The sequence below is a fragment of the Fusarium flagelliforme genome, assembly GCF_020744385.1.
Source record: "Fusarium flagelliforme strain FIESC 12 MPI-CAGE-AA-0113 chromosome Unknown B0J16scaffold_3, whole genome shotgun sequence".
Classification (NCBI taxonomy): domain Eukaryota; kingdom Fungi; phylum Ascomycota; class Sordariomycetes; order Hypocreales; family Nectriaceae; genus Fusarium; species Fusarium flagelliforme.
The window spans coordinates 1,545,289-1,560,875 of NW_025763505.1; the positions used below are offsets into that span (position 1 = coordinate 1,545,289).

At 49.8% G+C, this 15,587-nt stretch overlaps 3 protein-coding genes across 3 annotated transcripts; all 3 read right to left on the minus strand.

The window, feature by feature from the left end:
- Nucleotides 1-385: 385 nt before the first annotated feature.
- Nucleotides 386-3,991, minus strand: B0J16DRAFT_382389 (enhancer of polycomb-like-domain-containing protein; the record flags this gene model as incomplete). Its single annotated transcript, XM_046131234.1, has 4 exons — nt 386-1,403; nt 1,454-2,187; nt 2,346-2,480; nt 2,531-3,991. The coding sequence occupies 4 exons, from the start codon at nt 3,989-3,991 to the stop codon at nt 386-388; spliced, it is 3,348 nt and encodes a 1,115-aa protein (XP_045984423.1).
- A 3,242-nt stretch (nt 3,992-7,233) lies between these two features.
- B0J16DRAFT_95415 (uncharacterized protein) lies at nt 7,234-9,963 on the minus strand. The gene is made up of 2 exons (XM_046134750.1): nt 9,815-9,963; nt 7,234-9,759 (listed from the first exon to the last, which is right to left on the minus strand). Exons 1-2 carry the CDS (start codon nt 9,845-9,847, stop codon nt 7,249-7,251), a joined length of 2,544 nt encoding a protein of 847 aa, XP_045984424.1. The 5' UTR covers nt 9,848-9,963; the 3' UTR covers nt 7,234-7,248.
- On the minus strand, nt 9,935-10,860 carry B0J16DRAFT_95406 (uncharacterized protein). Its single transcript, XM_046134749.1, has one exon. It carries the CDS (start codon nt 10,578-10,580, stop codon nt 9,999-10,001), a length of 582 nt encoding a protein of 193 aa, XP_045984425.1. The 5' UTR covers nt 10,581-10,860; the 3' UTR covers nt 9,935-9,998.
- Nucleotides 10,861-15,587: the final 4,727 nt, after the last annotated feature.

Genomic DNA, 15,587 nt, shown 5'->3' on the forward strand with positions numbered 1-15,587 from the left:
TATCAAGTACGTATCTGAAGAACGCAACTTGGGCGGAACCAATCTTAGCCTCAGTGTAGGCGTCCCACGATCATTAATTTTATGCATTGATATCGTAGCTCTTAGCTTTAAGTATTCTCAAACAATCCATCGCTGAACCAACCCTTCCGTTTCCGCATTCCTTTGCGAGATCCTCCTCGAACGCCTTTTCCTACCCATGATTCCTCGAAAAAGAAGAGCTAGCCCTATAATTGCTTTGCCAGTGCTCCCTTTGAACGCCAAGCTCAAGTGCCTCCGTATAGCCCTTTGTAGCCTCAAGAAATAAACCCGTATAACTAAAAATCACAAGTCAAAAATCGGTCTCAAGTGACGAGTCTGCCACCTCAATACGTTCGTCTGTTGGAGATCATCTTCTTCGAGTCGACGTCCTTCGCTTCTTCGCCTTGCTCGCTCTGGTCTTGCCACCCACAGGCTCCGGCGCCGTCTTGGGCTCCTCTTTCACGTCAGCTTCCACAGTAGCGGACGCCGCTGTATTATCAACATCCATACCCAGCCCTTTCAATTCCTCTTCATCAAGATCTGTGAGATCCTCACTAAGCGTTCGGACGGCATCTCTGCCAGCCCATTGTTCCTCAAGAACCGAAGTACCCTGGGGATCGAGACCCTTGAAGTACCAGAGTACTCCCCCGTCCGTAAGAGGATCGGAAGGCTCTTGTCCAAGGCTGCCGTTGGACTGAGGTGGCGTAGGAGGCCCCGACTGTGCAGGTTGAGGCTTCGACACATAACCATCCGTGTCAGGAGGGGTGTCAGATGACTGCACAGTGTTAGGCAGAGACTCCTGCGTCTCTCCTGCTTCTGCCTTTGCGAGTTCCGATGTATCCACGTCAATATTAGTGCTCACTTCGATATTTCCGCCATCCGAAGTAGTATCCATAGCATCTCCAGCCTCAGCCGAATCAGCCTTGACAGTAATTTGAAGTTCAGCATCTACCATGATGGTATCGTTGGCTTCATCGGAAGGATCGATTGGTTTGTCTAGGCTTGTAGCCGTCTGTGGACGTCGAGCTTCTACACTCCGATCGATCGTATTCTCCAGCTCCTTTTGTAGACTCTCGAATGGTTTTTGAGAGATCTCTGACTCGACTCGTAGAGCTGTTTCGAGGAACGGCTGCACTGCTTTCAAAATGCGCTTTCCTAGTTTGCGTCGTTCTCGAATATCTGAAAATGTGTTCTTGGCAAGCGATGTATCATGAGGTTCAGTTTGAATTATATCCGTAGAAGGTTGAGGTTCAGGTGTCGTAGCTATGCCATCGCTGATGATATTGCACAAATCTATAACAAAAGACATTACTGTCACATAAAACCGGGTGTTTATGCGAGTTTGTAGTTTGTTCAAGCCATCTGTAAAAAGGTCTTTGTCCAGTCTAAACCAGTCAGTTGCTGTCTTGAGCCGAGGAGTGAGGATTGCACTTACGATATCGCCCTGTCAATGGCAGGGTTGAGCAGTTTTGCGACGGGGAAATAACACTCATCCACAAATTCTTGTTCGAGCTCACCGGCATCCACCTTAATCTGTTCACGTTCCACAACTTGACTTGCAAGATCCTTGAGCTGTTCTAGTTCTTTGATCAAATCTTCAGCGAAATCAATACGCCTATTCAATCTGGCCTTTCCGCTTGGACCCATCGCTGCAAAGTCTCGTCGTGTTAGCTCCATTGAGGAAAACGTCTCCATCTGGAGCTGGAGACGCTTCAAGAGTGCTGCACCACGACGTTGCTGCCGTTTGAGGGTCCAATAGCGACACGCTTCGCTCAAGAAATCCTTGCGCTTGCGAAAGGGGAATCTTTGGATTGAAGCCTCGACAATCTCAAATACTGCCTGTGGTATGACCGGTGCACCTGACGGCATCTTCCACAAGTTCTTTGGGGGCTGCCCTTTCTTCTTATCACCGGAAGCAGAGTTCTTATTGCCTGCAAGCTGTAACTCGCCCGAAGGCTGCTCGGCAAGCGCATCGCGATGTCGGGCGGCAATGTTGTTGGCAGCAACTGTGTTCTCGGCCCATATGCGATTTCTCATAGTTCTTTTATAGAACTTCTTTGCTGCTTTTGTGGCCTGGTGAATGTTGTGCTCCTGCGCATAGTCGGGAGGGCAATGTTTGTCGCAAAAGGCTTTGAGAACCATACCGCCGTCTAATACTGCGAGAGCACCCTGGCTCGTCTTCATCTTAAAAACAGCCGGGATCTCCGGGCACATGTGACGTGAAACGCCTGGTAGCAGTTCTTGTTCCCGCATTGAATGCAAGCACCCATGCGTTGCCGACAAATATAACATGTCAACTTCCACCGGCTTTTTGGCACTTTTTCTACATCCATGACAGGTTCCATGAATGTATGATTCCCCAGTGAAACTTCAGGAATCCACATCGCGCAAAGCAGGTGAGCCCATTTGGATGAATTCGTTTGCTTGAATGCTCCATCAGTGTTAGGGCAGAAGATACAAGTCTGTGCAAGTCAGTACAAAAGGCTACTCCTACGGTTTGGAATAAACTTACTGGAACTCCCCGGCCACATAGTAAGCACTTGCGGCATAACCACTGGCCTTCTGGGATAAAAGGTACTCCATAACATTCCTGGTGGACTGCGAGGTTGCAGCCATCGCAGAACACGATCGCGTTGGTGTTTTCGCAATCGCCATCATCACAAATAGCACACCTGGAGTCAGGCTCTTCACCTCCCTGTGGTTCTCCGTTGACTGCCGCAGCCGAACTTGATCGGGGGCGATGAGTCTGGGGCGGCTTCGGATTTGGCTTCGGTATTCGCTTTTCTAGCGCATGCCACTCTTTTTCGATCTTCGTCATAGTGATTTCGAAGATTTCTCGCGTTATCTCCTCAAGTTGATCTTCCTTACGAAGGGTATTCAAGCGCTCGAGCCACATGTCGTCTTGCTCATCCATATCGTACTCCACACGACCCATTCGTCTGTGGGAAGCTGGCTCTTCAGAAGACGTGGCATCAGTGAGATCCGCGTCATCTTCAGCGTGGAGGTCGGAGGACTTTATTAGAGTTTGATCGGGGCGCATGTAATGATCGCTCTCTTGGTAACCGACATTACTCATAGCCTTGTCGACATAACGAGCCTGGCCAAACGTTTTACTCTCGAACAGCTCGATACGATTGGTCTTGCGGTATGAAGGCATTTTGAGATCCAGCTTTTCTTTAGGTGTCTGATTCTGAATGGGGAGAATCTTGGGTGTTTTGGGCGTTGCCATAAGATCCAATGGTCGGCTGCTATAGAAGCTTACAACATCCCGGGTCGGCCGACGAGGGCGACGTAAAGGAGTTTCATTAAGAGCATCAGCTGTATTTGAGTCTGAACGTCCCTGAGGGTTGGGGGTGTTTCCAGTTGATGCGGGGTTCGGTTGCCTTGATGGGGTCCTCGTTTCGTCCAAAGGAGTTGTAACCATCTGGGTAGCCGACGTATCCGGTTGCTCTTGGGGTAATCCATCGACTTGCTCTGATCGAAGAACCAGGAAAGTGGCCTCAATATTCAAGTTAGGATGGAAGTCTTCCCAACTACGTTCTTCGCGGGGCTTGTAGTCTTCAGCTTGCTTAACCGCCGTCGCCATAGCCGCAGCGGAACCCCATTGCATTTCTTCTAAATCGTCGTTTCCGGCGGCTCGTGTACGAGCCCCTCTTTCGCGTCGGGGCATGAGAGATGGTGAAGGTCCGTTGATAGCCTCGCGCGCAGCGGCTCGCGATCTCGATGAAGGACCAGCGGTGTTCGGTGTAGCCAACAAGTCCGAAGTAACGTAGCGACCGCCTCCACCAGCTCCTCCTGCGAGAAATCGGGTGCCTGCTGGGGCATATCGACGTCGCTTTGGCGGTGGCTCGGTGGCAGAAGCTGCCGCAAGAGCCGCAGCTCTCGCAGCGCGAGCTGCATTGGTAGAACCTGGAGGACGACCTCGGCGACGCCCTGTGACAGGTCTCCTAGGAGTTGGAGACGCCGGAGGCATCATGAAAGAGGCCAGCGGCGATATATATGCGAAGGTCGATGTGTCGTTGGCGAACGATGGGGATGGTTAATCGCGTCAGGGAGAAGGTGGCGCGTTGGCTCAGTTGGAGGCTTGGCGGGGTCAGCGATCATTTGAAAGGAACCATACACGCAGGAAGGGTCTCTCTATCGAATGACACGGGTCCAATAGTCGAAATGAATGTTGGCTGATCGATTATTGATAGAAATCGCGACTTTCAGGAGATACGTGACGTCGAATCGGCTGGCGGCTTTGCTTCGGGGCAATGATCCTGAACGCGAAGTAGGCACGGACCACTCGTGCCAGCAGGGGCTTGGTACTATGTATATCTTAGTCAGCAGACAGGCTGGGGAAGACAAAAATATGTCAAACTTTTACCTGCTATACAAGCGATACTCTGCTTGAATTTTAAATTTCATAAATCTGACCTTGTGACTTACTCCTGCAGGCTGCAACTCACATCCGGTCTGTTAGTCTTTTTCAGGCTTAACGTTCTGGGCTGCAGGTGCAACGTGGGGAACAGATCTACCGGAGCATTAATAAATGTCAGTCATTGTTGGATCTATTATTGAGTCTGACACTCACTACTCGTAGTAGTACTAATGGATATTTACAGATACCTCCGTACCTCGATCTACCGGCTGGCCTCAAAATGACGTGCAATCCGCTGAAAGAAACTGTATTTGTCTGTCCTAGTGAATGCTAGGTAGGCCTTGCTCCAGTGTTTATTCCAAGTACCGAAGCTGGCAGTTGATGAAAAATGAGGTAGTCTCATAGACAAATCTTTGGATCTTGGCTATGCAGGAAGATCTGGGAATTAAGCTACGGATCTGGGGTCCGTTTCGAGGTCCCATCGGGTAGGCGCTCAGTCCATGTCCACTCTTACTGAAACGAAACTTGGACATCCGTGTAAGCGAACTGGGTCAAAAGGCTCCTCCTAGATCTACGTTACCGCTTTTTCGACTTGACGTGTCTCTGTCTTGTGACATGAGAGGGTATTGAAAACACACTACTCGCCCATGTAAATCGTTCCTCAACGCTGTGCTATCAATCACCACAGATAACTATACCGAAGCTGGATTAAACATTCACAAACTATAGGATCGACATGTGCATGAGAGCTTTGCCATATTCACGATGGCCTCAGACCTAACTTAGCGATCCTAGTACTATATCTCCGGCGGCGGGACTGTCCTTGTCGATCCACCTGGGCGGCTCCAGAACGGGCACGATCTCAGCGGATCCATCTGCCGTCCACAGATAGTTCGGTTCCGGCGTACCTGTGAGCGGTCAGTGAATATGTATGAATCTACTTGGCTATTGAAGTAAGCGATGAGCTTGGACAGTAGTTACGTCGGTCCATGTATGGTTCGCAACACAAGTTAACTCCAGGTACAGGCGATAATCACTTGAAAGTATATCGACTACTCGATATGGAAATTTCTACACCTGGCAATTCAATAAGAATATGGTCAGTTTTAAGTGTATCCTTGAATGGAAGCATGCGAGACAAGGGCGTTTGCCATTGGAGCGGATAGTGTTTCTCAGGGTATCTGTACTGAGGAATTGCAATCAACTATGTAGTATTATGTTTTCTCTTTATTAATGTCGACTGGACTACCGCCGTCCCCGACTTAGACGACGGACTGTTTTTAAGCGGGAGCCACGGGTACTGTAAAAGAATGAAGGTATCTATCATCGAGAGGAACTCCCCCCCCCCAAAAAAAACCTAAACCCACTGCCGATTGACTTCGGACAACACAGGCAGAACAACCAAGCTGTATACGGCCAAAGATTTATTACCCTTCAGCATGTGATTATTTCCTGGCTATTCTGATCATACATGGTCAAAACTCAAGCCTAGTACTGTATATGCTGTCCTGCCGGATAGTAGACTTCTTTAGCGACGCCTATCGACAATAGGTACACCGTATATAGGCACATGGCGTATAATCACGAATGATCCCAAATCCTGATCAACATTTCATCTCTCTGAGACAAGACTCACCCAAGCCTCGCTTAGCCATCACCACAATACCATACCTCGTAGTAGTGATAGTCCACGCCCTGGAATGATGACGCCTCTCAAACTCAGGCAATTGGTCCAAGCCCCGAACTTACACCACCTCCAAAACCTCGAGTCTCCCATCAACCCGCCCCTCCATTGACAAAGTACCATCTACCTTCAGCCCACCAACTCAATCTCCTAGGCTATGTCAGGAACCAAATCAGCCAAGTACAGCGCCTCATGTCACAATTCATGCTCAATTTAGTCCCAAGCCTCTCAGGATTCGTCTTCACTTCGACAGCGCCATGCTAAAATGGGTCATGCGAAACTTGTGGTTGCTGACTTGCTAGCTTGGTCATGGCAGCCAATAGGCCGCTCCAATCTCTTTGGCTTCTTCCGTTACGGCATCACCGGAGCATAGAGAGGTCATTCTCTTTCAGGGGTTGATAAGTCTGACATATGACCTCTGAAACCATCCCCAGGGGCGTTTCCAATGTGATCCCAGAGAAGTAATGCAATGCTGTATGACAAGACATGGTGCTCAGTCATGTTGCTATTCAAGAACTACATACCTTGGTACCTAGATTAGATGGTCCGGCTCGTGTAGACAATTTCACTTGGGCACTTGCAGCAATGAGAGACAAGGGCAATTGAACAAATCAATGATTTTCGTGTATTACAACAATCTCCAGTTCTTCACTATCGTAACCACAGATCGCGTGACTATCAGTCCATAGGTCAAGTCTTTTTTTCTTCTTCCAACCATGCCACGTAAAACCAGTAATGCAGGTGAGCAAATGCCCTTGTCCTATCAACGCCTTGCCCAGACTCCAACGTGCAAACCAAAAACAAATACATGTTCATCTTCCTCCTAGGAACAGGAACGACGAGCATTCTTTAGAATGAGACCCTTTCCTTCTATAGAGGCTCTTTAAAAACTGAAATCTCTAAAACAGGGAAGCAAGGAACATTCAGCTCCTTCGAATGCTTAAACAAATGCAGATATGCCTTCTGCTCAAAACGCCGCCTCGCTATGCTCCGTAATATCATTGCAAATGCCAGTAAATGTAAAACACAAAGATAGTCAAGCTTGGACTGTTCGAAACCAAGCAAAACAGAGAATCGAATCATACCGAGGAGTCCAGCAAACTCCTACGGCAGAGAGGGTATATGGGTATCGTTTGGGGCCGGCCTCCTCATAGCGTAGCTCTGCTGGTGTCTCATCCTCTACTTAGCCCAAGGTTCGGCCGCTGTGGATGGGTTGAGCTTGAGGGGTATGTATGGGAGTGTGCGCTGTGCGTATGACTGTACTGGATGGGATGTTGGGCGGGGAATAATCTGCTGAACGATTGGGGGCCCAACTCTCTTCACTCAAAACAGAGAGGTAACCGTTGCCGACACTGTTTCGCAGTGCTTCAATCTTCTGACGGTACATTTCACCACCAGCATCCCAGTCCTGGGGCTCCGTCCAATTGGAAGTATCATCGTTTGGAGAATAGATGGCAGGGATGTTGGCAAAGACGTTGGTGTCAATTCGTGGCACTTCGGGAGAAGTGACGGCTTGTGAGCCGGGTGACAGAATGGTTGCAGGTAACGCTTGCGCTTCAGGCTGTTGGGATATCCGGTAATTTCCATCATTCATGATCTCAGCGCTGGGCTGCTTTACGGCCGGGTTTGCGGCTTGAACATCGACAGGGGTGGGGAAAGGAGGAGCGTCGGGAGTGGCCAAATCAACAATCCGTCTTTTCGGTGTCTTCCGTCGGCGTGTTGAACTTGTGTTGATCTCACTCATAACGGCCTTGGGGGTGGGGCGCTCCTTGCGGAGAACGATTGTTTCTTTGGGAGGGTTGTAGGCAATTGTCGACTTGCTCACATCAACTGTGGGCACCTCGGGAGCCTGTGGTTTGACAACAGGGATCGATTCGGGCATGGGAGGCCGGTCTACCAGGGAGCGTCTTTCGACATAGCTGGGACCACTGCCATCAATAACAACATCCTCTGTGTAACCAGGGGCTTTACGGAACAGGTTGAAGATGGTGATTCGGTAGTCCTTGTGAGTACGAGTGAAAGGGTTTCCCTCAACCCAGATTTCATGTATATCGGGAATGCCAGTCAATCTCGCAAGCTCCATTGGGTCTACCAAACGGTTATCCCTCAAATCGAGCCGTTCGAGGGGAACAAGTTTCTCCACGCCAGCAAGGCTTTGCAGTCTGTTGCCTCGAAGGTTCAAAGCGGTGATAGCTGGAAGAGGATTGCGTGTAAGGGATTGGAGCGAGTCGATCATGCATTGAGACAAGTTTAGAGCTCGGAGGGCAGTTAAAGTAGCGAGGCTGTCTGGAACCTGGCTGAAGAGGTTGGAGGAGATGTCAAGAGAATAAAGTGTGTTGGAGAGAGGTGCGAGGCTGTTGTGGGGAATGGAGGTCATCGAGTTGTCAGCCAAGCACAGATGTCTTAGGAAGCGCCACTTAGAGGCAGGAAGAACACCCATAGCAAGCAAATTGCCAGAGCTGCCACGAGAATGATGATGACCAGCCCAGGAATCGGAAAGGCTGGACTGAGAGCTACCCGATCCAGAACGCCTCATGCGGTGATGGTTTCCTCGGATGGGGTGGGATTGTGTTCTGGAACTTGTTGGGCGCGGAGGCGAGTTGCTTCTGGGGCGGGAATGCTTGTGTGGTGTTTGTGATGCGTCGCTCTGCTCGTCGTCTTTGCAGAGAGACTGCCTTCGGCTGCTCTCCTCGATGGCATGTTCACTGGGAGTCAATGAACCAACCCTCATATCAACGTGGGGACCGGGCGAGCTCGGTGCGGAAACTGCACGGTTGAGCTCAGGATGCACCATATTTCGTCGAGGGCTACCGCTTCCAGTCCAAACAGATGTAGGCGAAGATTGGGACTTGGAGACTCGTCTACGACGCTTGTCCATATCATCCAGCACAATGTCGATCAATATGTCGGCGGGGTCTTCGATGCCAGCGCGCTTTAGCGTCAGGGAGCGCAGCTGGTCGGCAAGCCGGTCCCAGCCAAAGAACTGCCGGAAATCGATGCTGCTAACTTCGAGAGCTTGCAAGTTCTTGAAAACATAGAGGGGAACAGCCGAATCAAATGGAAATTCCTCATATCCGCGGATCAAACGAGCACGCCAATCAGGTGCCAATCTCAAGCAGGGGATTTTGGTAAAGGCAGAATAGAGGTACTTCATGTCAGCCTCCAGAGCAGCTTTTTGGCGCTCAGTTCTAGCAGCAGAGATGCTGGCACCGATACCGAAGCTCGACCACAGTGCAGACATTCCTGACATGACGCTTCGCATACTCGAGACAGAGTGTATCGAATCGATATCTGAGCCCTTGCTCCTCGACCGTTGGGTGTTGCTGAGGAACGAGACGTAGTTGGCTGATGACGAGCTGTCGTGCAGGTTCTCGAGGCGGACCTTCATAGGACCAACATTGATACTGAGCTCTTCGAAACGAGAGAGGAGGTAGAAGAGGTGGTGGGGTGTGAGTGCCAACTTAGCGGATTTGACATTGTGTGATGTGAAGCTGAGGGATCCGAGCGACAAGGCGGCTGCGAGCGAACCAGATGTTGAGGCTGAAGTAGAGGGTCGTTCGGGGAGAGAGGTGGATGTTTGAGATAGCAACGTCGCTGAACCAGTACTTTGAGACGGCTTATGTCGGACCTGGCGGCGTAGTTGAAGAGCATTGGCCAAGGCCTTTTCGTGCGTTCGAACGAAGCCGGCAAGTTGCTGAAAATGAGAATATTAGTCAAGATGATCCATGTCCCAACAAGAGAAGTCATACCTTTATGAACAGTTCTCCGTCTTCTGAGTCCATGATTATTGACCACTGCACATAGAAGTGGGATCGACCCAAGAAAGGTGAATGTATATTGTTCGAGACTCGAGGGAGTGTAGAAACGGCTGCCGAGAAAACGAGGCGTCGCCTACGATATTAAAAGACCAAGAGAATGCAGTGTCGACCTGTTTCACAGCCGAGTTAGTGGCCTGTCACGGTTGAAAACTTGACGAGAACAATGTGCAAAGCGCTTGCAAGGTGAGTAACACAAAATCTTTCGGTTCCAAGCTCTCTCGGCACCCACGAGGTAAATGCAAATGGGGAAGAAGCAAAAGGCACGAGTGTACAGAATGCATGCAAACAAGGCTGGTATAAATGCAAATCGCGTTTCGGTCGTCGTGGCACAGCCGCGCTTTTCACTCGTCGTCGGTAATATGGTCAGGTTTGAAGGATAGGTGGCAGTCGTATACCCGTGGTCACAAGCATTTGGGGGATCGTTGATGGCAGCAGTCACGCAAGACAGGCGGAAAGCAGCCGGACGAGGATCACGATCGACTTGGCTGTACCTTTGGGCACGATTTTCTTTTTTTCTCTGGTCGCTGGGTTGCAGCGGCACACTGGGAAAATGATGTTTGGCAGGTAGGGACGCAAGGTTGCAGAAGGGAAAGGGTGAATGGGTCGAAGAGTACAACGGAGTTAAATTTGCAGGCAGGTAACCGAAAGACGATTGTGAAGCAGAGCAGGCAGCCGAGGAAAAGCCAGTCATTTTCATCACAAGTCACCATCTCCTCAAAACAATAGCGAGGATTGATAAACTCAAAAGAACCCTCCAGGATGTTCAAAGGCAAATGTCGACTCGACGGGCATGCAGCGAGAAAGGGAGAAAGCAAAAAATTGCACAGAAGCATCGCGAACTCACCTCTGATGTTGTAGTGGGGAAAGGGCCGCAAGCACAGCAGCAGCTCTTGCAATCAAATCCGGCCGTCCAAAATCCAAGAAAATCGATTACAGCGACTCGAAACGTCCGAGTGCGAGCCCAAAGATGGTCCTTTGCGGCTTGGAAGAACCGACGAGGTGGTGGTCGAGGTTGGAGGAGGAGGAGAACGACGACGACGACGTCGAGGAATATGGTAGGAGGAGGACGGGAAGCAGACGCAAATGCAGAGAAAGGGTCCCAAATTGGGGCCTAGGTAGACTAAGTACCTCCTTGTAAGTGTGAAAGTGGGTGCTGTGCATGGGAGAGCAAGAGACCCGTTCAGATGGACGATAACTAAGTTGACCGGGGGGGTGGGTGTTGGCTTAATTTGACTGTCCGGCTGGGACAGGATCAGATGGGAATCTTTTCCTCGCCCACTGATTTTCGCTGTCAATTCGACGGGGCCGGGGGTTCTTCAATTTCCATCACAGCGGGCTCATCACTTCTCTGTAGCGGAGCGGACAGGACAGGACAGGACGGACAGCCAGCGGGCAGCGGGCACGCGCAGGCCTCTCAATGGAACCTCTCACCTCTCACACCTCACCTCGCACACTTTCCTGGCGTCGAGGACACCCTTTCACCTTTTTTCTGTCACTAAACAACACACCCCGGCTGGCTGGCTGGTTCATCAGCGGTCGTACGGGCGGCTGATTGGACCTAGAGCGGTCTCTTTGGGGGGCACGCACCCATCGTGCAAAGTACCAGTGACCAGCATGGAGTTGCTCATGAGGTGCTCCGCTCCTCTCTGTTGATGTGTGGACCCCTTGGATCTTGAGGGTCTGCCGCTTGCGAGCTATCCCGGCCGAAGAAGGGTATTTACAGAAGAATCACCAGTAACGACTCTTGGACTGTTGTCTACCCGCAGCACTTGGCATTTTGGTCTCTTGCAAAAGAGACCCATTTTTCGCAGACAGAGTCGCAATGGCCTCACTTGTGTGAGGTCACTATACATCTTTTGCCTTGACGACATCATTCACGGTTCTACGCTCCTCTTGCAATCGCAATCTACGATATAGACGCTACTCGAAATGCTGATTATAACTCCGGTTACAATCAACGATAACGACATTGACCATATAACGGCCCTGGCTCTTCAACCCTGCGTCTACAGTACTTAGCTTTGCTCGCATCAACCTTCATCTGCCCAGCCAGCACTATCCATCAATGCTTTGCCTACAACCAATCCGCCCCCTGTATCACCGCATCTCAATTCTGTCGTTCTGACCCAAGGTTTTTCCTGTCATCTTTTACCTCAACTCCGCATTTCCACCTCTCTCTCTCTCTTAAGTTATATCATCGTTTTCTTAAAGTCGGTCAAGATAAAGTCCCATATATGTTCTTTTGGCAAACATAAAGCACATCGCCAAATGACTTCATTGATACCCAGACATTCGGCGGCTTTCAAGACAAATCATCAACCCCCGCTATTCTCAGACGGTAATTGTGTCTTGAAGAGCTGGCTAACACAGTCCGAAGGTTTCTCTAAACCAACCCAACCCAACCATCATTTGTTCCTATTTATCTCAGAAAGACACGATAGTGGCTGGGGAACATTCTTGCATGCGAATGCCGGTCTTCCAACTGCAACGGACTCGCCGTGAGCTCATGATACCTGCTATCCGTACAGAATGACAAGATGAGCACACAACACACCCAAGCCTCTCTGCCAAGACTTCAGAGCTCTTGAGTGGGGTTGTGACATGGAGTCCTGCTCGACTCGCTGTGGTGGGGGTACGCTTGGCATTGAGCCAGGATAAATGAGGACATGTCCAGAGAGGACTAGAGGCACAGGGACTCGGACGAGTAATAAGCGAGAATCCGAGTGCTGCGTTCGAGATTGGTGATAACCGTCCCGCTGAAATCGCCATTCTAGCGATGGGTGCAAGCCGCCTATTTCCTCTAGGGGGATCTAAGAACGCTGTAGCGTCGGGAATTCAGTCCCTGACGGGCTTCCAATGCTGGACCTTCATTTCCTATTACCCGCCAGGAACAGTCCAGGCTCAACGCTTTGCAACGTAAACAAACTTAACAGCGACGATAATACCACGATAAGACGGGGATGTTGGCCAGTGCGATCGAAGCGAAGATCCAGTGCGTGCGCGCGCCTCAGCCATCGTAAAAGCTCAATGTTCCAGGTCAATGGTCAATGTCTCACAGACCAAGATCGTGAGCACTGACAACGACAGATCAACAACACCACAATCTTCTGTTATTGTTGTTGTTTGTTTACTTATCGAAATCGCCATGAAGGTACTGGCAATGTTCACAATAGCATACTGGAACATTGCGACTCAAGATTAGCTGTCTCCCAAGACGACATTTATGTCCAACAGAAACTCTCCCCGAAGTGTCTACTTCGCGGCACAGTTACTCTCGAATCGACAACTGAAAATACCCTGCCAGTGTATCGCCAACGGGTCAAAAATGATACTGTAGCTGCGGGAGACATGATATGCAGCTCCTAACTACCTACTTTGTCTATCTCCTTGGCTCTCCTCTATAATCAATGACGCTGTTAAGGATGCAAGACATTGTACATCCTGCCAAAAAGAAATCTCCATCTCAGTCGGGGCGTCGCACAACCTTCCTCGGCGTCCTGCTCTCGTACCCTGGCATCATTTCGATAATTGCGCGATGTCACTGACAGAAATGACTTGCGAAAGACAAGAAACAGTACTAATGCAGACGCATACAATCGATTTTCATAGCTAATGACTAGCCAACCGTTACATGCTGTCAACTTCAAACGCCGAAATGCCCACTTTGATCAGCCAGATCATCCACACCAACTGCTAACACACTCTCCATCAATTGTCCGTCTGCTACATCACTTCTTGATTCAGGAGCAACAGCAGTATCACACGCGATTTCACAACACCGAACCCACCTGTAACCCAACGCGTCACGGTCCAGGCGTCTGTCATGACCATCTTTCGCAGATCTAAGACATGGCCGTCACGCAGTACAGCTATTCGCCAACACGAGACCAACCACTACGTGCCGTCCAGTCCCTTATATATCTTATGCTTACACCACGCGCATTCCCGTCATGAGGCTACAGCATGTGGAAAAGACCCTTCTGCATCCTTACCCTTTGCTTCCTCGCTAAATGCCCCTGGGTCTTCTCCCGGCTTTTTTCTTCTTCTTCTTCTTTTTTTCGCATTGGATCTGTCAAGGCCATGATCCATCATATCCTTGTGCGTCTCTGCTGCGCCTTTGCTCTTTATCGGCGCCGCTTCAAGCGGAGCCTCTGGCCATTTTCTTGTGCCTCTTGGCGTTATGGCAGCGGTTATGTCATACCTCCACTGAACTGGAACGAAGTGACTCTTTGATTGGCGGCGTCGAATGTCATCTTGCTTCGAGGGCCTTGAGATCCCTTGTCGTAGTTCCACTCTCGGTGCTAGGTAGCAGGTACTTGGAGCCTGCACGTTGTGAAGCTATCTTTGTTATCCCTGTTGCTTAGTGGATGCTCATCCCGCTGCACATTTCAAAAAGCTCAGACTCACGATGATCTTCAAACATTCTCAGCACTTGCCAAGACGAGTCCAAAGCAACTGTACCGTTCGTTGTCTTTTACCATGCGATAGGGGACGATCGATATTGGACTATCCATATATGGGCTTTGTTTCTATCGTATCGGATTGCAAGAAACCCATTATACTGACTCATCAATACCGGCCGATCTTGTTCATCTCGACCGCATCTGTTGGCTCGGGATACCGAAACAAGCTAATTAATTAATGCTCGTTAAGTACAGTAGGCGCGGCACCCTACGATGTCAGAGAGTAGTACAACTTCCATCGTTGCATGGTGTTGTTACGCGAGGAGCACAAGCCAAGACTTTGTGGGACTTTGAGGCGACATGGCTAACTTGGTTAACCACGAAAACGTTGTGCCGCTTTCCACAGTTGTAACGCCTTCTCCGGCAGTCGTTGATACATATACAAGCGACTTTTCCAGCATAGAAAGGGCCGAGACGAATCTGTTCGCATCTTGGGTCCTGGGTAAGACATCTCTAAAGAGTCTTCTTAATCTCGATACTCTGCATTCTCACGATGTGCTCTGTATGCAGGATCACCTTGCGAGAGTCTAGACCGTCGAGTTCAGCGTCGACATCAGCCCTTCCTACCAAATTTGGCAATGTGTCTTGGAACATAGGCTGTTTGAATTATAAGCCGCTGCACAACAGTTCTTACTGCAGTCATGGTCACAGACGCGGCATGAACAACATGCAGCCGTCAAATGTAGCACAACACTTCTTGATGGTTTGTTTCGATGAGAAATGAGGATATCAAGACCAGATTATATATGCTGTAATGTTGATGCTCCTTGAAACTTTTTCTCGAGTTCTGATCAGGACTATTGTATAACATACTGCAATGGAACAGCAAGGGTCCAATGCCAGGAGCCCCGGTTTCTGTTATCGTGCACTGGCCATGACCTGGCGTTTCGTCTGTTGATGGTCCGAGTCATGCTGTCTCGACAAGATTGTTTTCCCCGATGATAGACGATGTCTTAAAGAACTGTGTTCCAGCCTCAGTCTGGGGAAACGATTTACCCCGTGAGTCAACTATGTACAAATTCCTCGGATCACAACTCATACCACAGACGATGTCGACAACTCCCCGGTGCGGTCTAGTGTATTAGCGTATGCTCCCAAGTTAGACGAAGGAATGATTGTCTCGAACTTAGTTACCATCGATTACCTTGTGCGGTTTCACACACAGCAGACCATAATCAGTTATATTGCAACGCTGGGCGGTTTCTGTCACGACTCAGACACCAGAAGAGATCAAAGAACGG

Bases quoted from the DNA above. Each gene is read 5' to 3' on its own strand.
- B0J16DRAFT_95406 (XM_046134749.1), bottom strand. From the start codon at position 10,580: ATGAAAATGACTGGCTTTTCCTCGGCTGCCTGCTCTGCTTCACAATCG.
- B0J16DRAFT_95415 (XM_046134750.1), bottom strand. From the start codon at position 9,847: ATGGACTCAGAAGACGGAGAACTGTTCATAAAG. The intron at 9,760-9,814 runs GTATGACTTCTC...TCTCATTTTCAG, and splicing joins ACGGAGAACTGTTCATAAAG to CAACTTGCCGGCTTCGTTCG.